Source organism: Pristiophorus japonicus, chromosome 2 (assembly GCF_044704955.1).
Source record: "Pristiophorus japonicus isolate sPriJap1 chromosome 2, sPriJap1.hap1, whole genome shotgun sequence".
Taxonomy (NCBI): domain Eukaryota; kingdom Metazoa; phylum Chordata; class Chondrichthyes; family Pristiophoridae; genus Pristiophorus; species Pristiophorus japonicus.
The window spans coordinates 371,928,036-371,955,861 of NC_091978.1; the positions used below are offsets into that span (position 1 = coordinate 371,928,036).

Genomic DNA, 27,826 nt, shown 5'->3' on the forward strand with positions numbered 1-27,826 from the left:
CAGGGGCAGCCCCGATCAGTCACACTACAGCCACTGCAGTTTTGGGCGTTCGGAAGCCGGCGCTGCGCGGGACCCCGAGAAAGCTGCGCAGCTTAAAGGGAACGTTGGTTGTAACAACCACCTGTATTTATATAGCGCCTTTAACACAGTGAAACATCCCAAGGCGCTTCACAGGAGTACAAGAGCAAGACAAAAGCAAATATGTTTGACACTGAGCCGCATAAAGAGAAGTTAGGGCAGGTGACCAAAAGCTTGGTCAAAGAGGTCGGCTTTAAGGCACGTCTTGAAGGAGGAGAGAGAGGTGGAGAGGTTGAGGGAGGGAGTTCCAGAGCTTGGGGCCCAGGCAACAGAAGGCACGGCCACCAATGGTGGAGCGATTATAATCAGGGATGCTCAGTAGGGCAGAATTAGAGGAGCGCAGACATCTCGGGGGGTTGTGGGGCTGGAGGAGATTACAGAGATAGGGAGGGGCGAGACCATGGAGAGATTTGAAAACAAGGATGAGAATTTTGAAATTGAGGCGTTGCTTAACTGGGAGCCAATGTAGGTCAGTGAGCACAGGGGGTGTTGGGTGAGCGGGACTTGGTGCGAGTTAGGACACGGAGCACGGGGGTGTTGGGTGAGCGGGACTCGGTGCGAGTTAGGACATGGAGCACGGGGGTGTTGGGTGAGCGGGACTCGGTGCGAGTTAGGACATGGTGCACGGGGGTGTTGGGTGAGCGGGACTCGGTGCGAGTTAGGACACGGAGCACGGGGGTGTTGGGTGAGCGGGACTCGGTGCGAGTTAGGACACGGAGCACGGGGGTGTTGGGTGAGCGGGACTCGGTGCGAGTTAGGACACGGAGCACGGGGGTGTTGGGTGAGCGGGACTCGGTGCGAGTTAGGACACGGAGCACGGGGGTGTTGGGTGAGCGAGACTCGGTGCGAGTTAGGACACGGGGCAGCCGAGTTTTGGATGACCTCTAGTACAAGTATAAGCACAAAATGATAGAGCCTCAGGAAGATGATAGGACAGAGTGATGCTGATTGCACTAGGCACACACAGATGGAAAATTTTAATTCACTATAGACTGCAGCGAGGGGGCTCTGGAAATACTGAAGGCTTCAGATTCGCCTCACCCCAAAATCCTCGGACTGTAATGATCTAAAGACAAGACACTAGTCGTCAGTTTCAAGCTCAAACTCGTTTTAGTTATAAATGTCGTCACTTGGCCCCTAATCTGAACTCTATTTCCTCTCACCCCTTGTCCCAGCAGATATATGCGTGTTTGTGTGTACAACAGAGCAGGAGAAAGTGTAACTAATGGTAAGGTTATGCCCCCTACTCATGCCTCCAACCCAAGCCGCTCTGTCGTCTATTTCCACGATTGAGATTTCGGCAGCCAGTCGCAGAGCTGAGGGAAGTAAGTCCTTCCTATCCACTCTATCCAGTGGGAGTGAGGCTGCAGGGGGAGCGGGCAGTGTGGGCTGCCACGTTCAAGGCAAGAGTACATGATGCTGGCCTCTGGTTTAAGAATGGGAGACAGAGTGAGCACGGGAGAGGGATCGAGGGAGAGAGAGAGAGGGGTCTAAGAGTTGGTTCACCACCATTCACCACAGAGGGGCTGAAGGAAGGCTAATATTTTGCTTGCTCAAAGCTGTTGCCTGCCAAGATTTTAAACAAACAACAATGAACACAGTGAGCACTCGCTCGGTTTCCAGCAGGAAATGCCGGTCGAGGTATTTCAGTTGCATTTTATATGCTCTATATCTAAAATCATTTAAAGGGAGACTGTATGACCGTGCTACCAATGGAGAGACCTGCCCAGCTAAAGCAAAAGTGCAAACGCCCTGGATGTCATTTAATATTGTGGAAACTCATCTACAATGCACACCTGGATTTCGGAGATACACCCCTGCCTGTCATCCGAGAATGTGTTTTGTGCCATCATTTAGTGTTGAGTTGTTAAATGTCTTGTCTTTACTATATCACCTCAGCAAAGTGCACTTTAAGTGCTGTAACCTACAGGGCTACGGACCGAGAGCTGGAAAGTGGGATTAGGCTGGGTAGCTCTCTGTCGGCCGGCACGGACACAATTGGCTGGTTGGCCTCCTTCCGTGCTGTAAATTTCTGACGCAAACTGTATAAAACACTAGTTGGACCACAGCTGGAGTACTGCGTGCAGTTCTGGTCACCACATTACAGGAAAGATGTGATTGCACTGGAGAGAGTAGAGGAGATTTTACAAGGGTGTTGGTCTGGACTGGAGAATTTTAGCTAGGAGGAAATATTGGATAGGCTGGGTCTGTTTTCTTAGGAACAAGGGAGACCTGATTGAGGTGTATAAAATTATGAGGGGCCTGGATAGAGTGGATAGGAAGGACCTGTTTCCCTTGGCAGAAGGATCAGTAACCAGGGGGCATAGATTTAAAGTAATTATGGGGAGGTTTAGAGGGGATTTGAGGGGAAATGTCTTCACCCAGAGGGTGGGGGGGGTCTGGAACTCACTGCCTGAAAGGGTGGTAGAGGCAGAAACCCTCACATTTAAAAAGTACCTGGATGTGCATTTGAAGTGTTGTAACCTGCAGGGCTACGGACCGAGAGCTGGAAAGTGGAATTAAGCTGGGGAGCTCTTTGTCGGCCGGCGTGGACACGATGGGCCGAATGGCCTCCTTCCATGCTGTAAATTTCTATGGTGCCATGAAGCACAGTGCCTGGCGCATCCAGCTGGTTAAACATTCAGACTCCCAAATAGAAAGGTGGGAATATCTACCAATCACAAGCCGGTAGACAGTTGGAAAAGTTTCCAATCGCAAAGCATCAATTCGCATAAGCAACTCGCTGCTGTGTGAGCAGTTAGATTTTATTAAGGGCAATGTCGAGAAAAACAATTCCACAGACGGTTGACTCTGGCGTCAACACCATTTATTGCTTCCTCACAACCTCTGTCGTCGGTTACATGGAAAAACACAGGAAGCCAGCTCTGCTAGGAATTATTTATCTTTATTAAGAAGTAAAGTGCTTGAATACAACAGGCCCACGACCTACAAAATCCACGATTAACAATGAAAGACTTGCAATCTAATCGAAAAGAACGTTGTACCTCTGCCCCACAAACCAGGTTACAGGACATAAAAAGTGACAAGTCAACTGAAGCTGGCTACTTGATTCGAGATTTTTGTTTTCCTTTTAAAAGACATAATATAAAAACCTGATTTCTACAAAACGACACATCTGATGCATTGCACGCATAGTGTCGACACATGGCATGGATACCCCATGGAATGATGCACTTCAAAATGAAGTTTGTTAAAGTTCCTACACATCACATATTAATAAAGTTTTTATTTGGTGTATAATAATTGTGTGATGAAGTAATAGGTACAAGTAATATTCTTATTCAACATTACACCAGTAATGTCAAACCTAGGCTATTTGACAGACAAAAATATATACACACACACACACACACACACACACAATAGGAAACACACACATTTTGGCAAAGGCACATCCACGCTCGATTAATCTCGAGAGGTTTATTGGAAATGTTGTTGCTCTTTCATAATCTGGTGAACCAAATGTCTTGTGGAACAACAAACATTCAAGGAAAAAAAAAGTTTCAGAATAATTTTGCATTCACTCACTCACTCGGTTTATTTACTGTTTAATGTGCAATTCCTGCCCTCTAGCTGCTTAGCGTGAAGAAACACTTTGTACATTCCAGGTGCGATAAAGACATTGAAGGAAAGCCCCTCAGAGACCCGTGGACTGCAACTGTTTACAACCTCGGCTCAAAGGAAGTTTTGGACCGGAGACCAAAACTCAAAGGCACTTTCTCGTAATCAATCCTGTGTGGCAACGGTGAGTCCCACCAGCTGGTCTGAAATGGTTCTGACCAATTAATCTTTCGTTTTTGGACACAGGTGAATGTTACAGCACAGCAATGAGCCATTGGATCCCAAAGAGGTTTTTAGTGAGCACTTTTCCTCAACAACACTACACCACCCCCCCACCCCGCAATCCAATCCCACTCGCTCCCCACACTAGTCTGCATTCCTCTCTTTCAAGCAACTATGTTAGCTGTGGCCCTTATGGCTAAAGGGATCAGGAGGTATGGAGAGAAGGCAGGAATGGGGTACTGAAGTTGCATGATCAGCCATGACCTTATTGAATGGTGGTGCAGGCTCGAAGGGCCAAATGGCCTACTTCTGCACCTATTTTCTATGTTTCAATTTAATTCCTTTTCACAGACCGTTTCAGGGATGGCTTGTAGCAGAAAATCCCACATTCCAATCAATGTTTTTCTAAACTCCCCTTTAATTCGGTTTTGTGACAAGAACGTAAGAAATAGGAGCAGGAGTCGGCCATTCGGCCCCTCGGGCCTGCTCCACCATTCAATACGATCATGGCTGATCTGATCATGGACTCAGCTCCACTTCCCCGCCCACTCCCCATAACCCTCGACTCCCTTATGATGATTTTGAATCCGTTCCCTCTCACTGACCAGTGGTTACAATCCATCACCAGTCACCTGATCAGAACCCTTGGTAATCTCCATGCCCTCCATCGGGTCAGCCTCTGGTGAAATACCCCCAGCATCTCATCATAACTGTAACCTCGTCCCAATCTGTACCTTTTCCACTGCCTGTGCATCCTTCCTGCAGTGGGTGCTTAAAAATAGCAAAATACACCCAACAAGTGCTGTAAATGCTCGGAGATATGCCAAGTAAAATGACAGAAATGTAATATGTTGGAAGCTTGCATGGAGCATAAACACTGGCATAGACCAACACAAAAGCTAAATACTGTGGATGCTAGAATCTGGAATAAAACAGAAAATCCTGGAAATACTCAGCGGGTCAGGCAGCATCTAGAGAGAGAAACAGAGTTAACGTTTCGGGTGTGTGACCCTTCATCAGAACTGGAGAGTGTTCGGAATGAACAGATTCTTAACCAGCACTGAAAGGGGGGAGGAGAAGAAAGAGCAAAAGAGAAGGTCTGTGATAGGGTGGAAGGCAGGAGAGATTCGAGACACAAAAGGGATGATGGGCCGAATTTAAATGGTAATGCCAGGAGTTAGAAAAACATTAGTCGAGATCGGGTGTGAATGATGGGATAATGACCGACTGCCATTAGAGACAAGAAAAAAAGAAAGTAGCAGACTAGTGTGGCTGAATCCCCAATCCTGTGCTGTAGGACTTGTTGAAACTTGATGTACAAACACACTCGCACTCTAGTTATTCTGTGGGGGCGACTGAAATACAACAAGTTTTTACATTACTCCCTCGAGCGGTTGAATAAAAGTAGAAGCAAATACATCGCACTATTAAAAAAAATACCACTCCCCATTAGTCGAGGTGTTTCGCTTTCAATGATTACAGAGCACGTAGAACGGGACATGGAAATCCAAGCTTTGCAATGCAATCCTTGGGGTCAACTGTGATTGCAGTGCACAAAGCAGGAAAGGCGGTGATTCGTGATGGTAAGGGCTGCAATTTCTGGGCCGATTTTTCTCACCTCCTTCTGGGTTCCCGTGAAAAAGATCAACTTTATTTTACTAAAACTCCACTGAAGGACTGTTAAAGATTAATGCTAAAAGTTCACTTCTGATCCACTGGGATTGCCACTCCTGAGTAAAGTGTAAGCGAGCAGTTCGGAGAACACCCACATCTCACAGGAGTCTCAGTCAACCATCAGGCCATTTCCTGTCGTCCCCTTAAACAATTCTGTGCTCAATGGTCCGGATAAATTGGTTGCACGATGGGGATTGACAGGGTAGATGCAGGGAGGGTGTTTCCCCCGGGCTGGGGAGTCTAGAACCAGGGGTCACAGTCTCAGGATAAGGGGTTGGTCATTTACGACTGAGATGAGGAGGAATTTCTTCACTCAGAGGGTGGTGAATCTTTGGAATTCTCTGCCCCAGAGGGCTGTGGAGGCTCAGTCTTTGAGTATATTCAAGGCTGAGATCGATAGATTTTTGGATATTAAGGGAATCGAGGAGATATGGGGATCGGGCAGGAAAGTGGAGTTGAGGTTGAAGATCAGCCGTGATCTTATTGAATGGTGGAGCAGGCTTGAGGGGCTGAATGGCCGACTCCTGCTCCTAATTCTTATCTTCTTATGGGACGCATTTAAACGAGTGGCTTTAGACTGATGGGATTTGATCTGCCTGTGTGCCTGATCACTATGACTGGTGATGGTTAAAAGTCAACTGCACTGTAATCATTGCTATCGGTTTCTGCGGCCGTGTCATCCACAATTCGCACATAAATGCTCAAGGTACGAACGAGGTCAACACTACACATATATTTTCTCTTTCACTGCAAGTGTCTCTGAGGGAGTATGCAAATACTGCCCTATACTTGTGAAAAAGGCATTCTTGATCACCTGGACTGCACTCATCAATAATGTCAGCTGCTTCACTAGGCTGAGCCAGCTACAGATCCCACTTACTGCCGCACAGTGTTTTACACAACGACCATTCCTCAAAGCACACGGCACAGAATGAGGCCATTTGGCTCATGCTGGCTGTCCATTTAGTCTCATCCCCCCTGCTCTCCCCCACAGCCCTGAAAACCGCTGGGCAAATGAAAGATAAGTGTGGAATCGGGGCTGTCAAGAGAGAACGAGAAAAGATGGGAAAAACACACACCCAAGCCCGCAACACTGATTTTTGCAAAAACTCCAAAACACAGACATCACAGACCCATCTCTCGAGTCTTGAAAAAAGGCAGCTGAGGGGTGACCTAATAGAGGTCTTTAAAATGATGAAAGGTTTTGATGGAGTGGATAGAGAGAGAATGTTTCCACTTGTGGGGAAGAGCATAACTAGAGGCCATCAATATCAGACAGTCACCAAGAAACCCAATGGGGAATTCAGGAGAAACCTCTTTACCCAGAGAGGGGTGAGAATGTGGAACTCACTGCCACAGGGAGGGGTTGAGGCGAATAGTATCGATGTATTTAAGGGGAAGTTGGATAAACACATGCGGAGAAGGGAATAGAGGGTTATGCTGATAGAGTTAGATGAGGAAAGACGGGAGGAGGCTCGAGTGGAGCATAAACGCCGGCATGGACTGGTTGGGCCGAATGGCCGGTTTCTGGGCCGTATATCCCATGGAATCCTGTGTAACAGAGGTCCACTGGATTGGGATATGGAACACAGACATAAAAACCCATCAACACATCCTTATGAAAGGATAGTCCTTCATGTTCCCCACAGAAAATGCATTTAGAATCACACAGCACGGGAGGCCATTGGGCCCATCGAGCCTGTGCCGGCTCTGTGACAGAGCGATCCAATCAGTCCCACTCCCCCCCGCTCTTTCCCAACTCACGGCATGGGTTTCTCTAGATAAAACATTCTTAGAGGTTGTTAAAACACTCTGATGCTTTTGATTGTGCAACTTTCTTTGAATTCCTTGATGAAACGTGCATTAACTGGTCAATCCCGTCAGCCCACACGGAGAACAGGATTACACGTTTATGCAATTTATCCCGAATATGGTGTGCGACCATTCGAGCTCAGCTGATCAAGGCAGAACTGGATGAAAACAAAAAAAACCTGGAAAATAGTGAAAATACTGCTGCGCTGCCAAACGGGCGCGGGCGATGTAGGTGGATGGATATACGCGGTGGGTCTTGCTGCTCGAGTGGGCAACAGGCTAAACGTGGCTGCCTCCCAGGCCCCCAGCGTCCAGGCAGTCGGTGGACTGAGACGAGGATGGGCGGGAGCTGCGGGAGCGGGACCTCCCGTTTATCCCCAGCGGCGTCCCCAGGTGATGGCTGAGCTGAGACACCGTCTCGTCAGACTCCCAGCGCTCCAGCTCCTCGCGAACCAAGCGCTCCATTTGCTCCCGGTGGATGTCGTTGTCGCGGCCCAGGCGTTCGTCCTGCGGGACAAGCAGACATTTCCATTTACACAGCGGCGTGCTACACAGCCATGCAATTGCAAGAACCAGCTAGGTGGTAACGATACACCGTGGATGTAGAAAGAAAATAAAGGGAGCAAAAAAATTGAAACTAAAGAAAAAGGCAAAGACTGAGTGCAGAGACAACAAAGGAGCTGATAACAAAACAACTTGTACTTATACAGCGCCTTTAAAATAGTCCAGGGCCACACTCCGGGGCAGCGCCGAGGGAGTGCCGCACTGTCGGAGGGGCAGTGCCGAGGGAGCGCCGCACTGTCGGAGGGGCAGCGCCGAGGGAGCGCCGCACTGTCGGAGGGGCAGCGCCGAGGGAGCGCCGCACTGTCGGAGGGGCAGTCTTTCGGATGAAATGTAAAACCGAGGCCCCGTCTGCTCTCTCAGGTGGACGTAAAAGATCTCATGGCACTATTTCGAAGAGCAGGGGAGTTATCCCCGGTGTCCTGGGGCCAATATTTATCCCTCAATTAACATGACTAAAACAGATTATCTGGTCATTATCACATTCCTGTGTGCGGGAGCTTGCTGTGCGCTAATTGGCTGTCGTGTTTCCCACATTACAACAGTGACTACACTCCAAAAAGTATTTAATTGGCTGTAAAGCGCTTTGGGACATCCGGTGGACGTGAAAGATGCTATATAAATGCAAATATTATAAGATTTTAAAAAAGGAATACAAACAGGTTAGGAAAGAAGTCAAAAAAACAATTAGGAAGGCAAAGGGAAACTATAAAATTAAATGATCAAGAAACATTAAAAAAAAACAGTATTCTGCAGACACTGAAATAACAAGAAAAATCAGGTTAGGGATAGAGCCACAAGTGGACAAACAATAAACTCAAGGGAACCGACAGGCAAATTCAATAATTACTTTGCCTCAGTGTTTAACCAGGGAGACTAACAGGGCAGCCATGACATTAGAAGAGGAGTTCAAAAAGGATGAAGAAATTTAAGATAATTGATAAAGTTAAACCCCGGTCCGGATGGATGTATCCGTGCATATTAAAAGTTGCAGCAGGAAACGATCTACATGGTTTGGTTACCTGGGTTCCAATCTTTACCTCCTGCGTTTGTTGGAAACGTTATTTAAGGTTTAGAAATGAAAATTGTAGTTGGTGATTCACTTAGCGGGTGCAGGCAGAATATTTAGTGTTCGTATGGATATTAAATTTCAGATTCTAATAGTCCCCGACGCCCTGAATCAATCAATTCAACTCCTTTGTCATAATTTTTTTTACATTTCTAAATGACATTTCCTGAACACAGAAATATAGGAACACAAGAACAGGAGGAGGCCGTTCAGCCCCTCGAGCCTGTTCTGCCATTCAATCAGATCACGGCTGATCTGTATCTTAACCCCATCCGCCCGCCTTGGTTCCATAACCCTCAATACCCTTACCCAACAAAAATAAATCAATCTCAGTTTTGACATTTCCAATTGACCCCCCCCGCAGCATCGTTTTGGGGGAGAGAGTTCCAGATTCCCAGCACTCTGTGTGAAGAAGTGCTCCCTGACATCACCCTGAACGGCCTGGCTCTAATTTTAAGGTGACGTCCCCTTGTTCTGGACTCCCCCCACCAGAGGGAACAGTTTCTCTCGATCTATACTATCGAATCAACATTTGTTGAACCAACAAATCGTTCCATAAAAATTCAATAACTTTTTAAAAATCCATCCGCTTCCAGATATTAGTGGACGCGTTGACAATGTTCAACGGAGCAAGTTGAAAATCTTAGAATTGATCATTTGGAGGGGAGGGGGGGGAGAGACAGAGAGAAATGAATAAGTGGACAGGAGAACAGCGAGTGCCCACAGAACAAAGCCGTGACCAGCATTCAGACAGCTGACCTCCGTAACACCATCCAGCAATCGGCCCAGCACATCTCTCCGCTTCAGCTTGGCTCTCTCCATGGCCTCCAGTTTGACAATGACGGCGTCAATCTTTGACACGATGCTCCCGATGGAATGTTCCATGCGGTCCACGCGCCTCACCAGCCTGGGCGTCAAGGAAACACATCGTCACTCTTCGCAGACTGCTTTCAAAACTAATTCTCGGACTATTTATCCAGGCAAAATACTTTTGGCAGGTGCTTTATATAGAATTAGAGAGCCTCTACCTTATTATATAGAAGAATTTACTGCATAGAAACAGGCCATTATGCTCCCCACGAACACCCTCCCACCCCTCCAAATATCACCCCCATCAGCAAACCCCTTCTCCCTCGTGTGCTCCCCCTTAAATGCATTTAACATTCCTGAACTCATTTAATCTAGTAAGTTATCTAGAACTAGGGGGCATAGTTTGAGAATAAAAGGGCTGCCCATTTAGAACTAAGATGAGAAATTTCTTCTCGGAGGGTTGTAAATCTGTGGAATTCTCTGCCCTACAGAGCTGTGGAGGCTGGGTCATTGAATATATTTAAGGTGGAGAGACAGACAGATTTTTCAGCGATAAGGGAATAAAGGGTTATGGGGAACAGGCGGGGAAGTGGAGCTGAGTCCATGATCAGATCAGCCACGATCTTACTGAATGACGGAGCAGGCTCGAGGGGCTGTTCCTGCTCCTATTTCTTATGTTATTAAATATTTCAGGCATTGATTTTAAAATGTTGAATACATGAATACATTTTAGGGTTTACTAAAAGCCGTTAAATCGAGGCCACGTCTGCTCTCTCAGGTGGACGTAAAAAATCCCACACAATTTTGAAGAAGAGCAGGGGAGTTCTCCCCGGTGTCCTGGGGCCAATATTTATCCCTCAATCAACATCACTAAAACAGATTATCTGGTCATTATCACATTGCTGTGTGTGGGAGCTTGCTGTGCACAAATTGGCTGCGCGTTTCCTACATTACAAGTGACCACACTTCAACAACAAGTATTTATATAGCGCCTTTAACGTAGTGAAAGGTCCCAAGGCGCTTCACAGGGGTATTATGAGACAAAAAATTTGACACTGAGCCACATCAGAGATTAGTACAGGTGATCAAAAGTTTGGTCAAGGTGGTAGGTTTTAAGGAGCGTCATGAAGGAGGAGAGAGAGGCGGAGAGATTTAGGGAGGGAGTTCCAGAGCTTGGGGCCCAGGCAACAGAAGACACGGCCACCAATGGTGGAACGATTATAATCAGGGATGCGCAGGGGGGCAGAATTAGAGGAGCGCAGAGATCTCGGGGATTTTGGGGCTGGAGGAGGTTACAGAGATAGGGAGGGGTGAGAGCCATGGAGGGATTTGTAAACAAGATGAGAATTTTGAAATCGAGGCATTGCTTAACCGGGAGCCAATGTAGGTCAGCGAGCACAGGGGGTGATGGGTGAGTGGGACTCGGTGCGGGTTAGGGACACGGGGCAGTGAGCACAGTGGGTGATGGGTGAGCGGGACTCGGTGCGAGTTAGGACACGGGGCAGTGAGCACAGGGGGTGATGGGTGAATGGGACTGGGTGCGAATTAGGACACGGGTCAGTGAGCACAGGGGGTGATGGGTGAATGGGACTGGGTGCGAATTAGGACACGGGTCAGTGAGCACAGGGGGTGATGGGTGAGTGGGACTCAGAGTTCGGACACGGGGCAGCCGAATTTTGGATCACCTCTAGTTTATGTAGGGTAGAATGTGGGAGGCCGGCCAGGAGTGCATTGGAATAGTCAAGTCTGGAGGTAACAAAGGCATGGATGAGGGTTTCAGTAGCGGAGGCAAGGTAGGGGCGGAGACGGGCGATGTTACGGAGGTGGAAATAGGCGGTCTTAGTTATGCTGCGGATGTGTGGTCGAAATGAGGGATGGAGTCAGTGGCGAGGATCGAAAACAATGGCTTTGGTCCTCCCAATATTCAATTGGAGAAAATTTCTGCTCATCCAGAACTGGTACAAAAGTACTTCATTGGCTGTAAAGTGCTTTGGGACATCCTGAGATGGTGATAGGCGCTATCGAAATGAGAGTCTCTCTCTATTTCTACAATGTTGAGTTTTATCGCTCGAGTTAAAGAATCATATTTCTAGAAACCGAATCCCTTCTTGCCAAGTGTGCTCTCGCTCACGGAACAGAACGCGGAAGCACCCCAACTGGCCTAGTGAGTGACCGCGTTGTGTTCAACGCCCGGCTGATGTTGAATCAGCCGGAATCAGGGGGCGCTGCAGCAACTGCAACCTGGCCTCCGAGTCTCCAGACAAGGGAGGAGAGCCATCCCATTGGCCAAGACTCCCGCTCCCAACGGCCAACTCGTAACCCTGGCAGTAAACCTGCAGTCGTGGACAACGGGCGAGGTCACCATCATGCTGGGCTGTGTTGCGCCCTTCCCCCCCACCCCCCCATCTTCCCATCTCCTCCCGCCCCCCCCTCCCTCCCTCCCCCCACCCCTTCGCTCTTCCCTCCCTCCCTCCGCTCTTCCCTCCCTCCCTCCGCTCTTCCCTCCCTCCCTCCGCTCTTCCCTTCCTCCCTCCGCTTCTCCTCCCCTCCACCCCCCGCCTGCTGTTGAGTGCGGAGTGAGGACAGGAAGAAGATTGTCGGGAAGTGAATGAAATGGAACTAAAATATAAAACGCTTACACTTGAAACTCTTCATAGGACACCCCACTGGCACTGCTACCTCTTCTCCGTGAGCTGTGACCGCTGTCTTCATCGTCTTCCTCCTCGGAATCGTCCATGCTCCGGGGGAAGCTGCGGCCACTGTTTGACCGAGGTAACGAGCTCCTGTCCAAGTCCAAATCATCCTGTGAAATCAAAGGCAAGTGTTCAGGGGCTGAGATTTGTATCGAGCCCCTCCTACTCCGACTGAACCCGAATCTGAACACATGGATAAAACTCAAACCTCACAAACACACGCAGCCTAACTTCACGTTATTTTCCTGAATTTGACACTGATTTGCAGTACGACAGTTGGCGCAGTACGACACTTCACTTACACATTGAAGCAAGCGGCCATTTCCTATGTGAATAGATTTCTTTAAAAACATCACACTAGATACCGTTTCAGATTCAACATCACTAGTCTCTCCTGCAAGTGGAAAAATCATGGGCAACACCAACCTTCCCATTCACCAAAACTTGAAAAACCCACCATTAAAGCACTTAAAATGGCAGTGGTCATTCTGGGAAACTACAGCCAATATTCACACAGCCGGTAACGAGCCACAGCCCCGATGGAGGGAATCGTGGGACGCAGGCATAATGTTGGCCTTTATTGCAAGGGTGGGGGATGGAGTATAAAAGCAGAGAAGTCCTGCTACAACTGTACAGGGTATTGGTGAGGCCACACCTGGAGTACTGCATGCAGTTTTGGTCTCTGTATTTAAGGAGGGATATACTTGCATTGGTGGCTGTGCAGAGAAGGTTCACTAGGTTGATTCCTGAGATGAAGGTGTTGTCTTAGGAAGATAGGTTGAGCCTATACTCACTGGAGTTTAGAAGAATGAGAGGTGATCTTATCGAAGCGTATAAGATTCTGAGGGGGCTTGACAGGGTAGGTGCAGAGAGGGTGTTTCCCCTCGTTGGGGAATCTAGAACTAGGGGGCATAGTTCCAGAATAAGGGGTCGCCCATTTAAAACTGAGATGGAGGAAGATAGACAGATTTTTGTGCAATAAGGGAGTAAAGGGTTATGGGGAGCGGGCAGGGAAGTGGAAACATAGAAAATAGGAGTCGGCCATTTGGCCCTTCGGGCCTGCAACACCATTCAATATCATGGCTGATCATTCCCTCAGTACCCCTTTCCTGCTTTCTCTCCATACCCCTTGATCCCTTTAGTCGTAAGAGCAATATCCAACTCCCACTTGAATATATCTAACAAACTGGCCTCAACAACTTTCTGTGGTAGAGAACAACTCTGAATTAAGAAGTTTTTCCTCATCTCGGTCCACCTTATTACGAATACTCCTCGCATTGAGGCACAGAGCCTTCAGAAGCTGAGTCCATGATTAGATCAACCATGATCATATCGAAAATGCGGAGCACTCTCGAGGGGCCGAATGGCCGACTCCTGCTTCTATTTCTTATGCTCTTATGCAACACAAAGAACCAACTGACCCACCAGCAGAGGTCCCCAGCCTCGCACTCCCTCGGAGACAGTGGGCAACGAGCGCTCGGCCCAATCTGCACAGAGCACGGACGCTGCGCACGCCTGCTCCACACGGGGACGGTGAGGGACGGCCCGAAGTGCGACTGTGGCCCTGAGTCCCAGACCCTGGAACACCTCACATCGACCAGCCCACTGAGATCTGTGGGTCCCAGACCCTGGAACACCTCACATTGACCGGCCCACTGAGATCTGTGGGTCCCAGACCCTGGAACACCTCACATTGACCGACCCACTGAGATCTGTGGGTCCCAGACACTGGAACACCTCACATCGACCGGCCCACTGAGATCTGTGGGTCCCAGACCCTGGAACACCTCACATCGACCCGCCCACTGAGATCTGTGGGTCCCAGACCCTGGAACATCTCACATCGACCATGTGGCAGGAGGCACCTCATTTCTCCACTCGGCCTCTCAGGAGGCCGTCGGACGGAGAGCCTAACTAGACATCGTAGCATAAGCTTTTCCCATCATACGAAACAACAACTACTCCTGTAAGTGGAATCCATACTCCCAACTTCTGGGGCTCAGCCATTCCTGCCCAATGTCCAATGGAATGGCAGCATGACCCAGGGATGGTTAGGGACCATCATTCTGTACACTGGTCAGTGTAATTGGCTGCATTAATTTCTCTTTACAGAAGACAGATGAATTACTACAGTTTAACGGTGAGATTTATATTTCCCTACTCTGCTTGATACATAAAACAAAGATGCTACATGCTTTCTCTTGATGCATAAGAATTAGAAGCAGGAGTCGACCATTCGGCCCCTCGAGCCTGCTCTGCCATTCAATAAGATCATGGCTGATCATTGACCTCAACTCCACTTTCCCGCCCGATCCCCATGTCCCTTGGTTTGCTTCGAGTCCAATAATCTATCGATCCCAGCCTTGAATATACTCAAAGACTGAGCCTCCACAGCCCTCTGGGGCAGAGAATTCCAAAGATTCACCACCCTCTGAGTGAAGAAATTCCTCCTCATCTCAGTCCTAAATGGTCGACCCCTTATCCTGAGACTGTGACCCCTGGTTCTCGACTCCCCAGCCCGGGGGAAACATCCTTCCTGCATCTACCCTGTCAATCCCCCTCAGAATCTGGTATGTTTCAATGAGATCCCCTCTCATTCTTCTAAACTCCAGAGAGTATGGGCCAATCTACCCAACTAAACATTGATGTCCAGTTATTGTAAACTTTCTCAAGCTTAATTCTGACACTGGCACGATTGGCAGAATGGCCTGTAACATTCGATGATCCTCCTGGCTGAGTTGCCTCCAGCCTTACAGCTGGCGTTGCAAGCTCCGATCATGGAATGCAATGAGGGAAGACTGCCTGCTTATTGCCAATAGAATTCTTTGCCCACCGAGTTGTCAGCTGCAGAGGGCTCCAGCAATTCAAGTGCCCCACCCTCTTCATAAAGGCCCCAGAAATCCACTGTCAAAGGTGGTTGGACCTGATCGTTTAGTGTACGACGAGGGACACCCTGTAATCCGGCTGTGTAACACGCGGGGCAAAATCAACAGTGGGCAGCACACTGGCCTCGAGGTCAGAAGGTTGGGGTTCAGGTCCCACTCCAGTGAGGCGCCGGCGGAGGGGGCGGAGCCGAGGGAGCCCCGCGCTGGCGGAGGGGGCGGAGCCGAGGGAGCCCCGCGCTGGCGGAGGGGGCGGAGCCGAGGGAGCCCCGCGCTGGCGGAGGGGGCGGAGCCGAGGGAGCCCCGCGCTGGCGGAGGGGGCGGAGCCGAGGGAGCCCCGCGCTGGCGGAGGGGGCGGAGCCGAGGGAGCCCCGCGCTGGCGGAGGGGGCGGAGCCGAGGGAGCCCCGCGCTGGCGGAGGGGGCGGAGCCGAGGGAGCCCCGCGCTGGCGGAGGGGGCGGAGCCGAGGGAGCCCCGCGCTGGCGGAGGGGGCGGAGCCGAGGGAGCCCCGCGCTGGCGGAGGGGGCGGAGCCGAGGGAGCCCCGCGCTGGCGGAGGGGGCGGAGCCGAGGGAGCCCCGCGCTGGCGGAGGGGGCGGAGCCGAGGGAGCCCCGCGCTGGCGGAGGGGGCGGAGCCGAGGGAGCCCCGGGCTGGCGGAGGGGGCGGAGCCGAGGGAGCCCCGCGCTGGCGGAGGGGGCGGAGCCGAGGGAGCCCCGCGCTGGCGGAGGGGGCGGAGCCGAGGGAGCCCCGCGCTGGCGGAGGGGGCGGAGCCGAGGGAGCCCCGCGCTGGCGGAAGGGGCGGAGCCGAGGGAGCCCCGCGCTGGCGGAGGGGGCGGAGCCGAGGGAGCCCCGCGCTGGCGGAGGGGGCGGAGCCGAGGGAGCCCCGCGCTGGCGGAGGGGGCGGAGCCGAGGGAGCCCCGCGCTGGCGGAGGGGGCGGAGCCGAGGGAGCCCCGCGCTGGCGGAGGGGGCGTCCAAGACGTTAAACCGAGGCCCTCTCAGCGGGATGTAAAAGATCCCATGACACTATTCGAAGAGCAGCGGAGTTATCCCCAGTGTCCTGGGCCAATATTGATCCCTCAATTGATAACAATTTGTAATTATATAGCACCTTTAACGTAGTCCCAAGCTGCTTCACAGGAGTATTACAAGACAAAAAATTACTATCACATTGCTGTTTGTGGGAGCTTGCTGTGCGCAAATTGGCTGCTGCATTTCCTACATTACAACAGTGACTACACTCTAATTACTTCATTGGCTGTAAAGCGCTTTGGGACGCCCGGTGGTCGTGAAAGGCGCTATAGAAATGGAAGTCTTTCTATCAGAACATTGGGGACAGCAAGGTGCCTGCAGTGGCTCAAAGGAACACTGAAACGCAATCGTTGACAAGAGCACAAGATGTGTAACCCATCATCGGAAATAGATTCAACCAAATCATTTACAAAGAACTTACTGCAATTTATTAGCACCACAGCCCCATCAACAAACCAAATGTTCCTGAAGAACGCATAATGCAACTCTCACACACCGATCTGACGGCCAACTCACCCGCTCTTTCTCCAAGTCATCCCTCATCTGCTGATGTTCATGTTCGGTCAGCTCCTGGTCTCCATCCTGATCATACTTGGCGAAGATTGCCTCGATCTCAGCATCGGTGTGACCTTTCCTGCACAGTGAAAAATGCAAAGGAATTTTATTTGTTGTTGTGGAATTAACTGTAAACCAACTGGAGAAATATAAATGCTCCGATGCGCTACTTCTTTACGTACCCCCTCAGATCCTGTCGCAACTCCTCGAAATTGAGCTTCCCTCCGGCTTGGCGCAGACTCTCGGTGATGTCATCGACCGTCGTCTTCCTCAGCCGGAGTTTCACCATGGCCTTGTTGCACCCCTGTGAAAGGAGAATGCTCACGGTTTACAGGGCTGTAGTGATACCCGCCCTCCTGTATGGCTCAGAGACATGGACCACGTACACCAGACACCTCAAGTCGCTGGGGAAATACCACCAACGATGTCTCCGCAAGATCCGACTAATCCCCTGGGAGGACAGATGCACCAATATTAACTAATTTACTGGAATTCTTTGAGGATATAACGAGCATGGTGGATAGAGGTGTACCGATGGATGTGGTGTATTTAGATTTCCAAAAGGCATTCGATAAGGTGCCACACAAAAGGATACTGCAGAAGATAAAGGTACGCGGAGTCAGAGGAAATGTATTAGCATGGATCGAGAATTGGCTGGCTAACAGAAAGCAGAGAGTCGGGATAAATGGGTCCTTTTCGGGTTGGAAATCGGTGGTTAGTGGTGTGCCACAGGGATCGGTGCTGGGACCACAACTGTTTACAATATACATAGATGACCTGGAAGAGGGGACAGAGTGTAGTGTAACAAAATTTGCAGATGACACAAAGATTAGTGGGAAAGCAGGTTGTGTAGAGGACACAGAGAGGCTGTAAAGAGCTTTAGATAGGTTAAGCGAATGGGCTAAGGTTTGGCAGATGGAATACAATGTCGGAAAATGTGAGGTCATCCACATTGGAAAAAAACAGGAAAAGGGATTATTATTTGAATGGGGAGAAATTACAACATGCTGCGGTGCAGAGGGACCTGGGGGTCCTTGTGCATGAATCCCAAAAGGTTAGTTTGCAGGTGCAGCAGGTAATCAGGAAGGAGAATGGAATGTTGGTCTTCATTGCGAGAGGGATGGAGTACAAAAGCAGGGAGGTCCTGCTGCAACTGTATAGGGTATTGGTGAGGCCTCACCTGGAGTACTGCGTGCAGTTTTGGTCACCTTACTTAAGGAAGGATATACTAGCTTTGGAGGGGGTACAGAGACGATTCACTAGGCTGATTCCGGAGATGAGGGGGTTACCTTATGATGATAGATTGAATAGACTGGGTCTTTACTCGTTGGAGTTCAGAAGGATGAGGGGTGATCTTATAGAAACATTTAAAATAATGAAAGGGATAGACAAGATAGAGGCAGAGAGGTTGTTTCCACTGATCGGGGAGACTGGAACTAGGGGGCACAGCCTCAAAATACGGGGGAGTCAATTTAAAACCGAGTTGAGAAGGAATTTCTTCTCCCAGAGGGTTGTGAATCTGTGGAATTCTCTGCCCAAGGAAGCAGTTGAGGCTAGCTCATTGAATGTTTTCAAGTCACAGATAGATAGATTTTTAACCAATAAGGGAATTAAGGGTTATGGGGAGCGGGTGGGTAAGTGGAGCTGAGTCCACGGCCAGATCAGCCATGATCTTATTGAATGGCGGAGCAGGCTCGAGGGGCTAGATGGCCTACTCCTGTTCCTAATTCTTATTAGCGTCCTCGACCAAGCCAACATCGAAGCACTGACCACACTTGATCAGCTCCGCTGGGTGGGCCACATTATCCGCATGATAGACACGAGACTCCCAAAGCAAGCGCTCTACTCGGAACTCCTTCACGGCAAGTGAGCCAAAGGTGGGCAGAGGAAACGTTACAAGGACACCCTCAAAGCCTCCCTGATAAAGTGCAACATCCCCACCGACACCTGGGAGTCCCTGGCCAAAGACCACCCTAAGTGGAGGACCATCCGGGAAGGCGCTGAGCACCTCGAGTCTCATCGCCGAGAGCATGCAGAAACCAAGCGCAGGCAGCGGAAGGAGCGTGCGACAAACCTGTCCCACCCTCCCCTTCCCTCAACCACTGTCTGTCCCACCTGTGACAGGGACTGTGGTTCTCGTATTGGACTGTTCAGCCACCTAAGGACTCATTCTAAGAGTGGAAGCAAGTATTCCTCGATTCCGAGGGACTGCCTATGATGATGATGGGGTTGCACCCCTGTGGAAGGAGAAAGCTGCAGCCAGGATAAACAGCTAAGGGCAGGTATCAAGCAGCAAATCAATCAGACTGAAAATCAGAACTTTAGAGGAGGCAGGTGAGACTTCGGTAACCGGACAAGTGACGCACCGTTGAGACACGCCTGCCTGCAATGGAGGCTTTTGAATTTCAGAACTAAGTGACTTGTTACTGTGGACACTCGCATTTGGAATTAGATCGTGCTTGTAGGTGCCAGCGTTCATTATGTTGTGCCTGTGCAAGCATAGCTAATGGTGCAGATACACAAAACGGCTATTCCTTGTGGGGAAATTATGGCTTAATCCAGATAACAAGGTGAATACGCATACACAGATGTTTAAGAAGATAAGAAATAGGAGCAGGAGTCGGCCATTCGGCCCCTCGAGCCTGCTCCGCCATTCAATAAGATCACGGCTGATCATCGACCTCAACTCCACTTTCCTGCCCAATCTCCATTTCCCTTGATGCCTCAGACTTCAAAAATCTATCGATCCTCAGTCTTCAATGTATTCAGAGACTCAGCGTCCACAGCTCTCTGGGATAGAGAATTCCAAAGATTCACAACCCTCAATGAAGAAATTCCTCCTAATTTCTGTAAAATGGCTGACCCCTTATCCTGTGACTTAACCCCCTGGTTCCAGACACTCCAGCCAGGGGGAAATAGCCTCTTAGCATCTAGCCTGTCAATCCCCCTCAGAATCTTAATCAGTTTCCTGATGAGAAAAGCAGCAGCTAAATTGTAGCGGCTTAAGACAACAGAGGGGGTGCAGGAATGATTCCAGGGTATCCTGGAGCAGGGGACCATCAACAAAATTAGCAAGTGTCGGTTATACCAATGACCGAGCTAACCACGGTGTTTAGAACAGACCAAGGGCAAGAGCAGCTCAATACCAACACATCTGTACCCCAGGTCAGGAGACGCATTCTCAGTCTGTGCAATACTGAGCACCTTTATTTTCAGTGTCCAAAGTCACTGACTACAAAAACAAGCAAAGTTACCGACAACGTGAATCGGCAGGCTGTTGACAACACTGCTTGTGTGTGTAGTCCATAAAGTGAAAGTACAGTGAACAGTGAGGGGGAGAGTGATAGACTTCTAGTGGACAGACAGGCTGGTGGGATGGGCGGACACGTGGCAGATTAAACAGAAAAGTGCGAACTGATACATTTTGGTAGACAGAGCGAGGAGAGGCAATATAAATTAAAGGATACAATTCTAAGGGGGTGCATAAACAGAGAGACCTGTGTGCACAAATCATTGAAGGTGGCAGGGCAGGTTGAGAAAGTGGTTAAAAAGCTTACTGAATGCTAGAAAATAGGTGCAGGAGTAAGCCATTTGGCCCTTCGAGCCTGCACCACCATTCAATATCATATCTGATCATGCAACTTTAGTACCCCATTCCTGCTTTCTCTCCATACCCCTAATCCCTTTAGCCGTAAGGGCCACATCTAACTCCCTTTTGATTATATGTAACGAACTGGCCTCAACTACTTTCTGTGGTAGAGAATTCCACAGGTTCACAATTCTCTGGGTGAAGAAGTTTCTCCTCATCTTGGTCCTAAATGGCTTACCCCTTATCCTTGCCATTAGACTGTGACCCCTGGTTCTGGACTTCCCCAACATTGAGAACGTTCTTCCTGCATCTAGCCTGTCCAATCCCGTCAGAATTTGTGTTTCAATGAGGTCCCCTCTCATTCTTCTAAATTATAGCGAATATAAGCCTAGTCGATCCAGTCTTTCTTCATATGTCAGTCCAGCCATCCCAGGAATCAGTCTGGTGAACCTTCGCTGCACTCCCTCAATAGCAAGAACGTCCTTCTTCAGATTAGGAGACTAAAACTGAACACAATATTCAAGGTGTGGCCTCACCAAGGCCCTGTACAACTGCAGTAAGACCTCCCTGCCCCTGTACTCAAATCCTCTCGCTATGAAGGCCAACATGCCATTTGCCTTCTTCACCGCCTGCTGTACCTGCATGCCAACTTTCAATGACTGATGTACCATGACACCCAGGTCTCGTTGCACCTCCCCTTTTACGAATCTGTCACCATACAGATAATAATCTGCCTTCATGTTTTTGCCACCAAAGTGGATAACCTCACATTTGTCTACATTATACTACATCTGCCATGTATTTGCCCACTCACCTAACCTGTCCAAGTCCCCTTGCAGCCTCTTTGCATCCTCCTCATAGCTCACACTACCACCCAGCTTAGTGTCATCTGCAAACTTGGAGATATTATATTCAATTCCTTCGTCTAAATCATTGATGTATATTGTAAATAGCTGGGGTCCCAGCACTGAGCACTCCGGCACCCCACTAGTCACTGTCTGCCATTCTGAAAAAGGACCCGTTTATTCCGACACTCTACTTCCTGTCTGCCAACCAGTTCTCTATCCACGTCAATACATTACCCCCAATACCATGTGCTTTAATTTTGCACACTAATCTCGTGTATGGGACCTTGTCAAAAGCCTTTTGAAAGTCCAAATACACCACATTCACTGGTTCTTCCTTGTCCACTCTACTAGTTACATTCTCAAAAAATTCTAGGAGATTTGTCAAGCATGATTTCATGGATAGAGGCAATGGAAATTATGAACCACCTGTATAAACACTGGATCAGCTTCAACTGGAGTATTGTGTCCAATTCTGGGCATCACACTTTAGGAAGGATGTGAAGGCCTTAGAGAGGGAGCAGAAAAGATTTGAGAGAATGATTCCAGAGTGAGGGACTTCAGTTACAAGGATCAGTGCTTGAGCCCCAGATATTCACAATCTATAGCAATGATTTGGACCAAATGTACTATATCCAAGTTTGCTGATGATACAAAGCTTGGTGGGAATGTAAGTTGTGAGAATGACGCAGAGAAGCTGCAAGGGGATATAGACAGGCTAAGTGAGTGGGCAAGAACATGGCAAATGGAATATAATGTGGAGAAATGTGAAGTTATCCACTTTGGTCGGAAAAATAGAAAAGCAGAGTGATAGATTGGGAAATGTTGGTGTTCAGAGGGACCCGCGTGGCCTTGTACACCAATCACAAAGTTAACATGCAGGTACAGCATGCAAATGGTCTGTTGGCCTTTATTACAAAAGGATTTAAGTACAAGAATAAATACGTCTTATTGTAATTATATCGGGCCCTGGTGAGACCACACCTGGAGTATTGTGCACAGTGTCGGTCTCCTTACCTAAGGAAGGATATACTTGCTATTGAGGGAGTACAACGAAGGTTCACCAGACTGATTTGTGGGATGGGGGGATTGTCCTATGAGGAGAGATTGAGTAGACTAGGGCTATATTCTCGAGTTTAGAAGAATGAGACATGATCTCATTGAAACATACAAAATTCTTACAGGGTTTGACAGGGTAGATGCAGGGAGGATGTTTCCCCCGGGCTGGGGAGTCTAGAACCAGGGGTCACAGTCTCAGGATAAGGGGTCGGCCATTTAGGACTGAGTTGAGGAGGAATTTCTTCACTCAGAGGGTAGTGAATCTTTGGAATTCTCTGCCCCAGAGGGCTGTGGAGGCTCAGTCTTTGAGTATATTCAAGGCTGAGATCGATAAGACTTTTGGATATTAAGGGAATCGAGGGATATGGGAATCGGGCAGGAAAGTGGAGTTGAGGTCGAAGATCAGCCATGATATTGAATGGCGGAACAGGCTCGAGGGGCCGAATGGCCGACTCCTGCTCCTAATTCTTATGTGGATAGACTGGAGAAGCTAGGGTTATTTGCTTTAGAGCCGAGAAGATGAAGAAATTTGATAGACGTCTTCAAAAATCATGAGGGGTCTGGACAGAGTAGATAGAGAGAAACTGTTCCCATTGGCATAAGGGTCGAGAACCAGAGGACACACATTTAAGGTGATTGGCAGCAGGTCCAAAGATGACGCAAGAAGAAACATTTTTACGCAGCAAGTCATTAGGATCTGGAATGCGCTGCCTGAGAGGGTGGGGGAGGCAGACTCAATCGTGGCTTTCAAAAGGGAATGGGATAAGTCCCTGAAGGAAAAAAATGTGCCGGGCTACGGGGAAAGGGCGGGGGGAGTGGGACTGGCTGAGCTGCTCTTGCAGAGAGCCGGCACGGGCTCGACGGGCAAAATGACCTCCTCCTGTGCTGTAACCGTTCTATGATTCTATGACAGAAAATGGCAAAATACTGACCACGCAAATAATGAGACCCAAATCATTGGGAGCTAAACCCCAAAATTCATTAAATTGGGAATGTGGGACAGCAACTAGCATGGAAATGCACCAGAATGTGTTGTGCTACTGAGGGTCAACCTTGAGGAATGCAACCTGACAACTATCAACGACACTGGTCAGAGTGCGAGCAATCAGCAGTCTACAGCAAGGATGGAGTCCGAGAGCTCGTCACGTCACAGATGGCATTAAAGACCTTTCATCAGAGGTTGAGCAGACTTGGCCGATATTCTCTGGAGTTTAGAAGAATGAGAGGGGATCTCATTGAAACATACAAAATTCTTACAGGGCTTGACAGGGTAGATGCAGGGAGGATGTTTCCCCCGGGCTGGGGAGTCTAGAACCAGGGGTCACAGTCTCAGGATAAGGGGTCGGCCATTTAGGACTGAGATGAGGAGAAATTTCTTCACTCAGAGGGTGGTGAATCTTTGGAATTCTCTGCCCCAGAGGGCTGTGGAGGCTGAGTCGTTGAGTATGTTCAAGGCTGAGATCGATAGGTTTGGATATTCAGGGAATCGAGGGATATGGGGATTGGGTGGGAAAGTGGAGTTGAGGTTGAAGATTGGCCATGGTCTCATTGAAGGTGGAGTGGGCTCGAGGGGCCGAATGGCCGACTCCTGCTCCTTATGTTCTTAATTTAAATACTTAATTGAGAATAACCATCACTGTCAAATAAACATTTTGTTTGAGGCATTTGGCAGCAAATCAGGCCAACACCCAATAGCCGCAAGTGCAAAACATGACTGCCGTTCTAAGGATTTTATAAATTATAGGTAGGATTATAAACTTGGGCATATCCAAGGCAACTGCATATTAAGTGGTCAGATGACATTGTTAATCACAGCCACAAACTGAATGGCATCTATGACCATCGAAAATCCCCTCTGCAGTACGCAAGGCATCAACAATGCACAGGATTGCACGGGATATCCGGCACAGAAACAGGCCATTCGGCCCAACCAGTCCATGCCGGCGTTTATGCTCCACTCGAGCCTCCTCCCGTCTTTCCCCATCTAAATCTATCAGCATAACCCTCTATTCCCTTCTCCCCCATTGGCTTGTCCAGCCTCCCCTTAAATACATCAATACTATTCGCCTCAACCCCTCCCTGTGGCAGCGAGTTCCACATTCTCACCGCTCTCTGGGTCAAGGTGTTTCTTCTGAATCTCCTAGTGGATTTCTGGATGACCATCTTGTATTGATTGAAGTGACTATTTGTACTGTGCAGGGTCTGTGCAGCCCCCCGATGCCTCCCGCCCAAACCAGAAGTATCATTCCGACCACATTGCCCGCTGAGCCCCCGACCCGAGCGGCCCCTGTGAACTTTCAAATCCTGTTTCATTTCATCATGATTTGGTCATTGTAATTGTAAAACATGATACACATGCCTCAATATCCTTTTTATATATGGCGACCAGAACTGCGTGCAGCACTCCAAGTGTGGTCTAACTACGGTTTGACGCATGCTTTTCAATGCTTGAATGCTGCTTTCTATAATACAGCAACATCAAATTATAATGAAAATCAAATCAAATACCTTCTTGATGAGGTCGGTGAGCTCCATGTCACTCTTCTGCTGGGCCAGATCTGCTTTCACTTCAGAGTAGGTGTCGTTAATGATGGCCAAAAACATGTTCTGGTGAGGCAAGCAGAAATTGTCTGGAAAACACGCTCACGTAGACACGAGAACAGGATTTTAGAATCGTTTTACAAAACGCTCGCACATCTCCTGTGGCATTTGTAGAGTTGGAGGATATACTGTTTTTATAAAATTAGGGACATTACAAACGCAGTGTTTCTCTTAGAACCTGAATAATTGTTAATACAAGGCTGTTACCCAACCCCATTTTCAAACAGCAGAAACACACGTGGGCTAAAAAACCGTTACGGCCTGGTTGCTAACTTTAGCCCCGGGCGACTTTTACCGCCTCCAACCATGATATTGGTTTTTTACGCCCCAAGAGTGGGCACTAAGGGAAATGTTCCACACCCCTCTTCGGGCGCTAAGATTGCAAGTATTGCACCGGCAATATTCTCTTTCTCCGTCCCGGCAGAATTGCGTTCATTACTCACCAAGAGGATGAAGAAAATAAAGAACACGAAAGTGGCAAAGTAGATCGGTCCCAGGATCCTGTTGGCTTCTTCGATCTTGGTGAAGTCAAAATCTCCCAGAATGATGCGAAATTGAGTGAAGCTACAAAATGGAAAAATAGAATAAATGTCCCGCCACTTTAAATGCTTAAACAATTTTGCCACCATTGCCGACATTTGCTGAGGAACAGAATCCAGAGGGGGAGAAATTTGCAGCGTTTGCGCCTCCCGCTGACGCTAACGGGAGCCCCGGGTGGCTGTGCCGGCGCCGATGCCGTCATCGTGGCGCGCAGCAGCAGCCCATTTTTGCCGGGGAGCATAACTTCGGTAGTGCCCCGTGAGCCCGCCGCGGGTCATGACCTCGCCAGCATCAGGGGGTCGCGCACCGGGCTGCACTCTGCTCGCGGGGCAAAAATTAAAGGGGAGGTGCGCGCGCCATTTTTTGCCGTGGCTGACTTAGCGGTCGCGGACTTGCATTAACGAATTTGCGGGGTCCACCTCTGTGCCGGGCTGTTGCTACGGCAATCCCGCATCCCCAGTGGTGAAGTGGGGCCCCTCGCCCCATTACAGAGCTCGCAGTGTGCTCTCCCCTTTAACGGAAGGATTCTGGAAATCCACGTACACCACGGCAATGGCATAGCCCTCATTGCCCCTCTCTGTTACCTCCAACAAACTACATCGTTGGTTAAACATGGAGACTGGGGGGGGGGGAAGAAACGGGGTAAGGCAGGGGCGAAGGCCAGATTCGACAGAGAGTTCGGGAGAGATATTGATCCTGTACGTACATAACTGCATGTTCTGTTGTTAGGGGGAAAAAAAGCATCATATGGACAAAAAACATAATCAGGATTTTGGAGCGCTCCAACTGAGTGAGACTGAACCTCCCCAAAAAACAGAAAAGATACTTACATGCAGGTGTGGAAAGTACTGAAGTCATCTACCTGCGTACCAAAGACAAGGTAGGCTAGCTGAGCGTAAGCCAAGAAAACAATGAAAAACATGATGGCAAAGCCAATGATGTCTTTGGCACAGCGAGACATAGTGGAGGACAACTGGATCATGGTCTTATTGAAGCTAATAAATTTGAAGATCTGTGGAAACAAGAGTTTTAATGTAGTAAATCCATTTCACTTTCCAATTTAATGAAAGACGGTTTCAATCCCGAAATGGCACCTGCCCGTTATTAACTGCTGGTCCCAGGGGTACATTCCATCGGAACAGGAGGCCATTCAGTCCCTCAAGCCTGTTCCACCATTCAATGATCTCAACTCCATTTGCCCGCCTTGGTTTCGTAACCCCCCTTACCCAACAAAAATCTATCAATCTCAATTTTGAAATGTTCAATTAACCCTCAGCTTCAACAACTTCATGAGAGGGAGTTCCAGATTTCCATGACCTTTTGTGTGAAGAAGTACTTCGTGACAACTTAAGTTGTTTAGGGCTAGATCGAGGTTAGATGTCAGGAGGTGGTTCTTTTCCCAGAGAATAGTAGACCTCTGGAACAAGCTGCTGTTTCATGTGGTACCTGCTGGATGTGTTACTGGCTGCGGCGGAGATTACCTCTTACAGAAGGGCTGTACAGCAAGGAATTCAAGGTCAAGGTGATCTCCTGGACTAGTGTCGATCGCCTCGATGGGTCAGAGAGGAATTTCACAGATTCTGTCTTCCCAAATTGGCCTGGGATTTTTTGATCTGGCCTCTCCCAGGAGATTGCATGGTATTGGGTCGGGTGGAGGGTATAGGTTGTGATACACAAGGTATCGCAATTGTGTGAGAGGCGCTGGATGGACCAGACGGTGTTTACCTGTCCGGCATTGTTCGTATCACCCCTGAATGGATCAGCTCGAATGTTAAGGTGATGCCCCCTTGTTCTGAACTCCCCGTCCCCGCCCCCCCCCCCCACCAGAAGAAATAGTTTCTCTCTATCAATCCTTTAATCATCTTAAACACCTCAATTAATTCACCCTTCAATCATCTATAAGATATTCCTGTTCCTCTGTAAACCACCCTTTCAATTGCCACAACTCTGGCATTAATGAGCGCGTTGCCATGTACTGAACCAGCAGCTGACCAACAGGTCTATCATGAATTTACGATGATACGTGCTCCAGTCCGATCTCACCCAGCACCCAGCTGAAGCATCATAATCAGCTCAAGGAGCAAGGGAGGGGAATCAAATTCACTTAATGGGAAAAGATTGGGCTGAGTAAGTGAAAAATAGCACTTTTAAAGCACTGCGAGCAGTATCCGTGGTGTGTGGCCGGAGTGTGTAGCTGCACTGTGAACTAAATTGTGATTTTACGAC

The 27,826-nt window shown here is 49.0% G+C and overlaps 1 protein-coding gene across 1 annotated transcript in view; it reads right to left on the bottom strand.

The window, feature by feature from the left end:
* Positions 1–2,964: 2,964 nt before the first annotated feature.
* The window catches only part of pkd2 (polycystic kidney disease 2), a 56,737-nt gene continuing 31,875 nt past the window's right edge, over positions 2,965–27,826 (bottom strand). Inside the window, exons 8-15 of the mRNA XM_070873135.1 lie at positions 26,431–26,612; positions 25,504–25,624; positions 24,968–25,066; positions 17,149–17,270; positions 16,928–17,045; positions 12,448–12,611; positions 9,758–9,905; positions 2,965–7,875 (exon numbers count right to left, since the gene is read on the bottom strand). Coding sequence (XP_070729236.1) covers positions 7,648–7,875; positions 9,758–9,905; positions 12,448–12,611; positions 16,928–17,045; positions 17,149–17,270; positions 24,968–25,066; positions 25,504–25,624; positions 26,431–26,612 — 1,182 coding nt within the window. The 3' untranslated portion in view covers positions 2,965–7,647. The remainder of the gene's footprint in view (positions 7,876–9,757; positions 9,906–12,447; positions 12,612–16,927; positions 17,046–17,148; positions 17,271–24,967; positions 25,067–25,503; positions 25,625–26,430; positions 26,613–27,826) is intronic.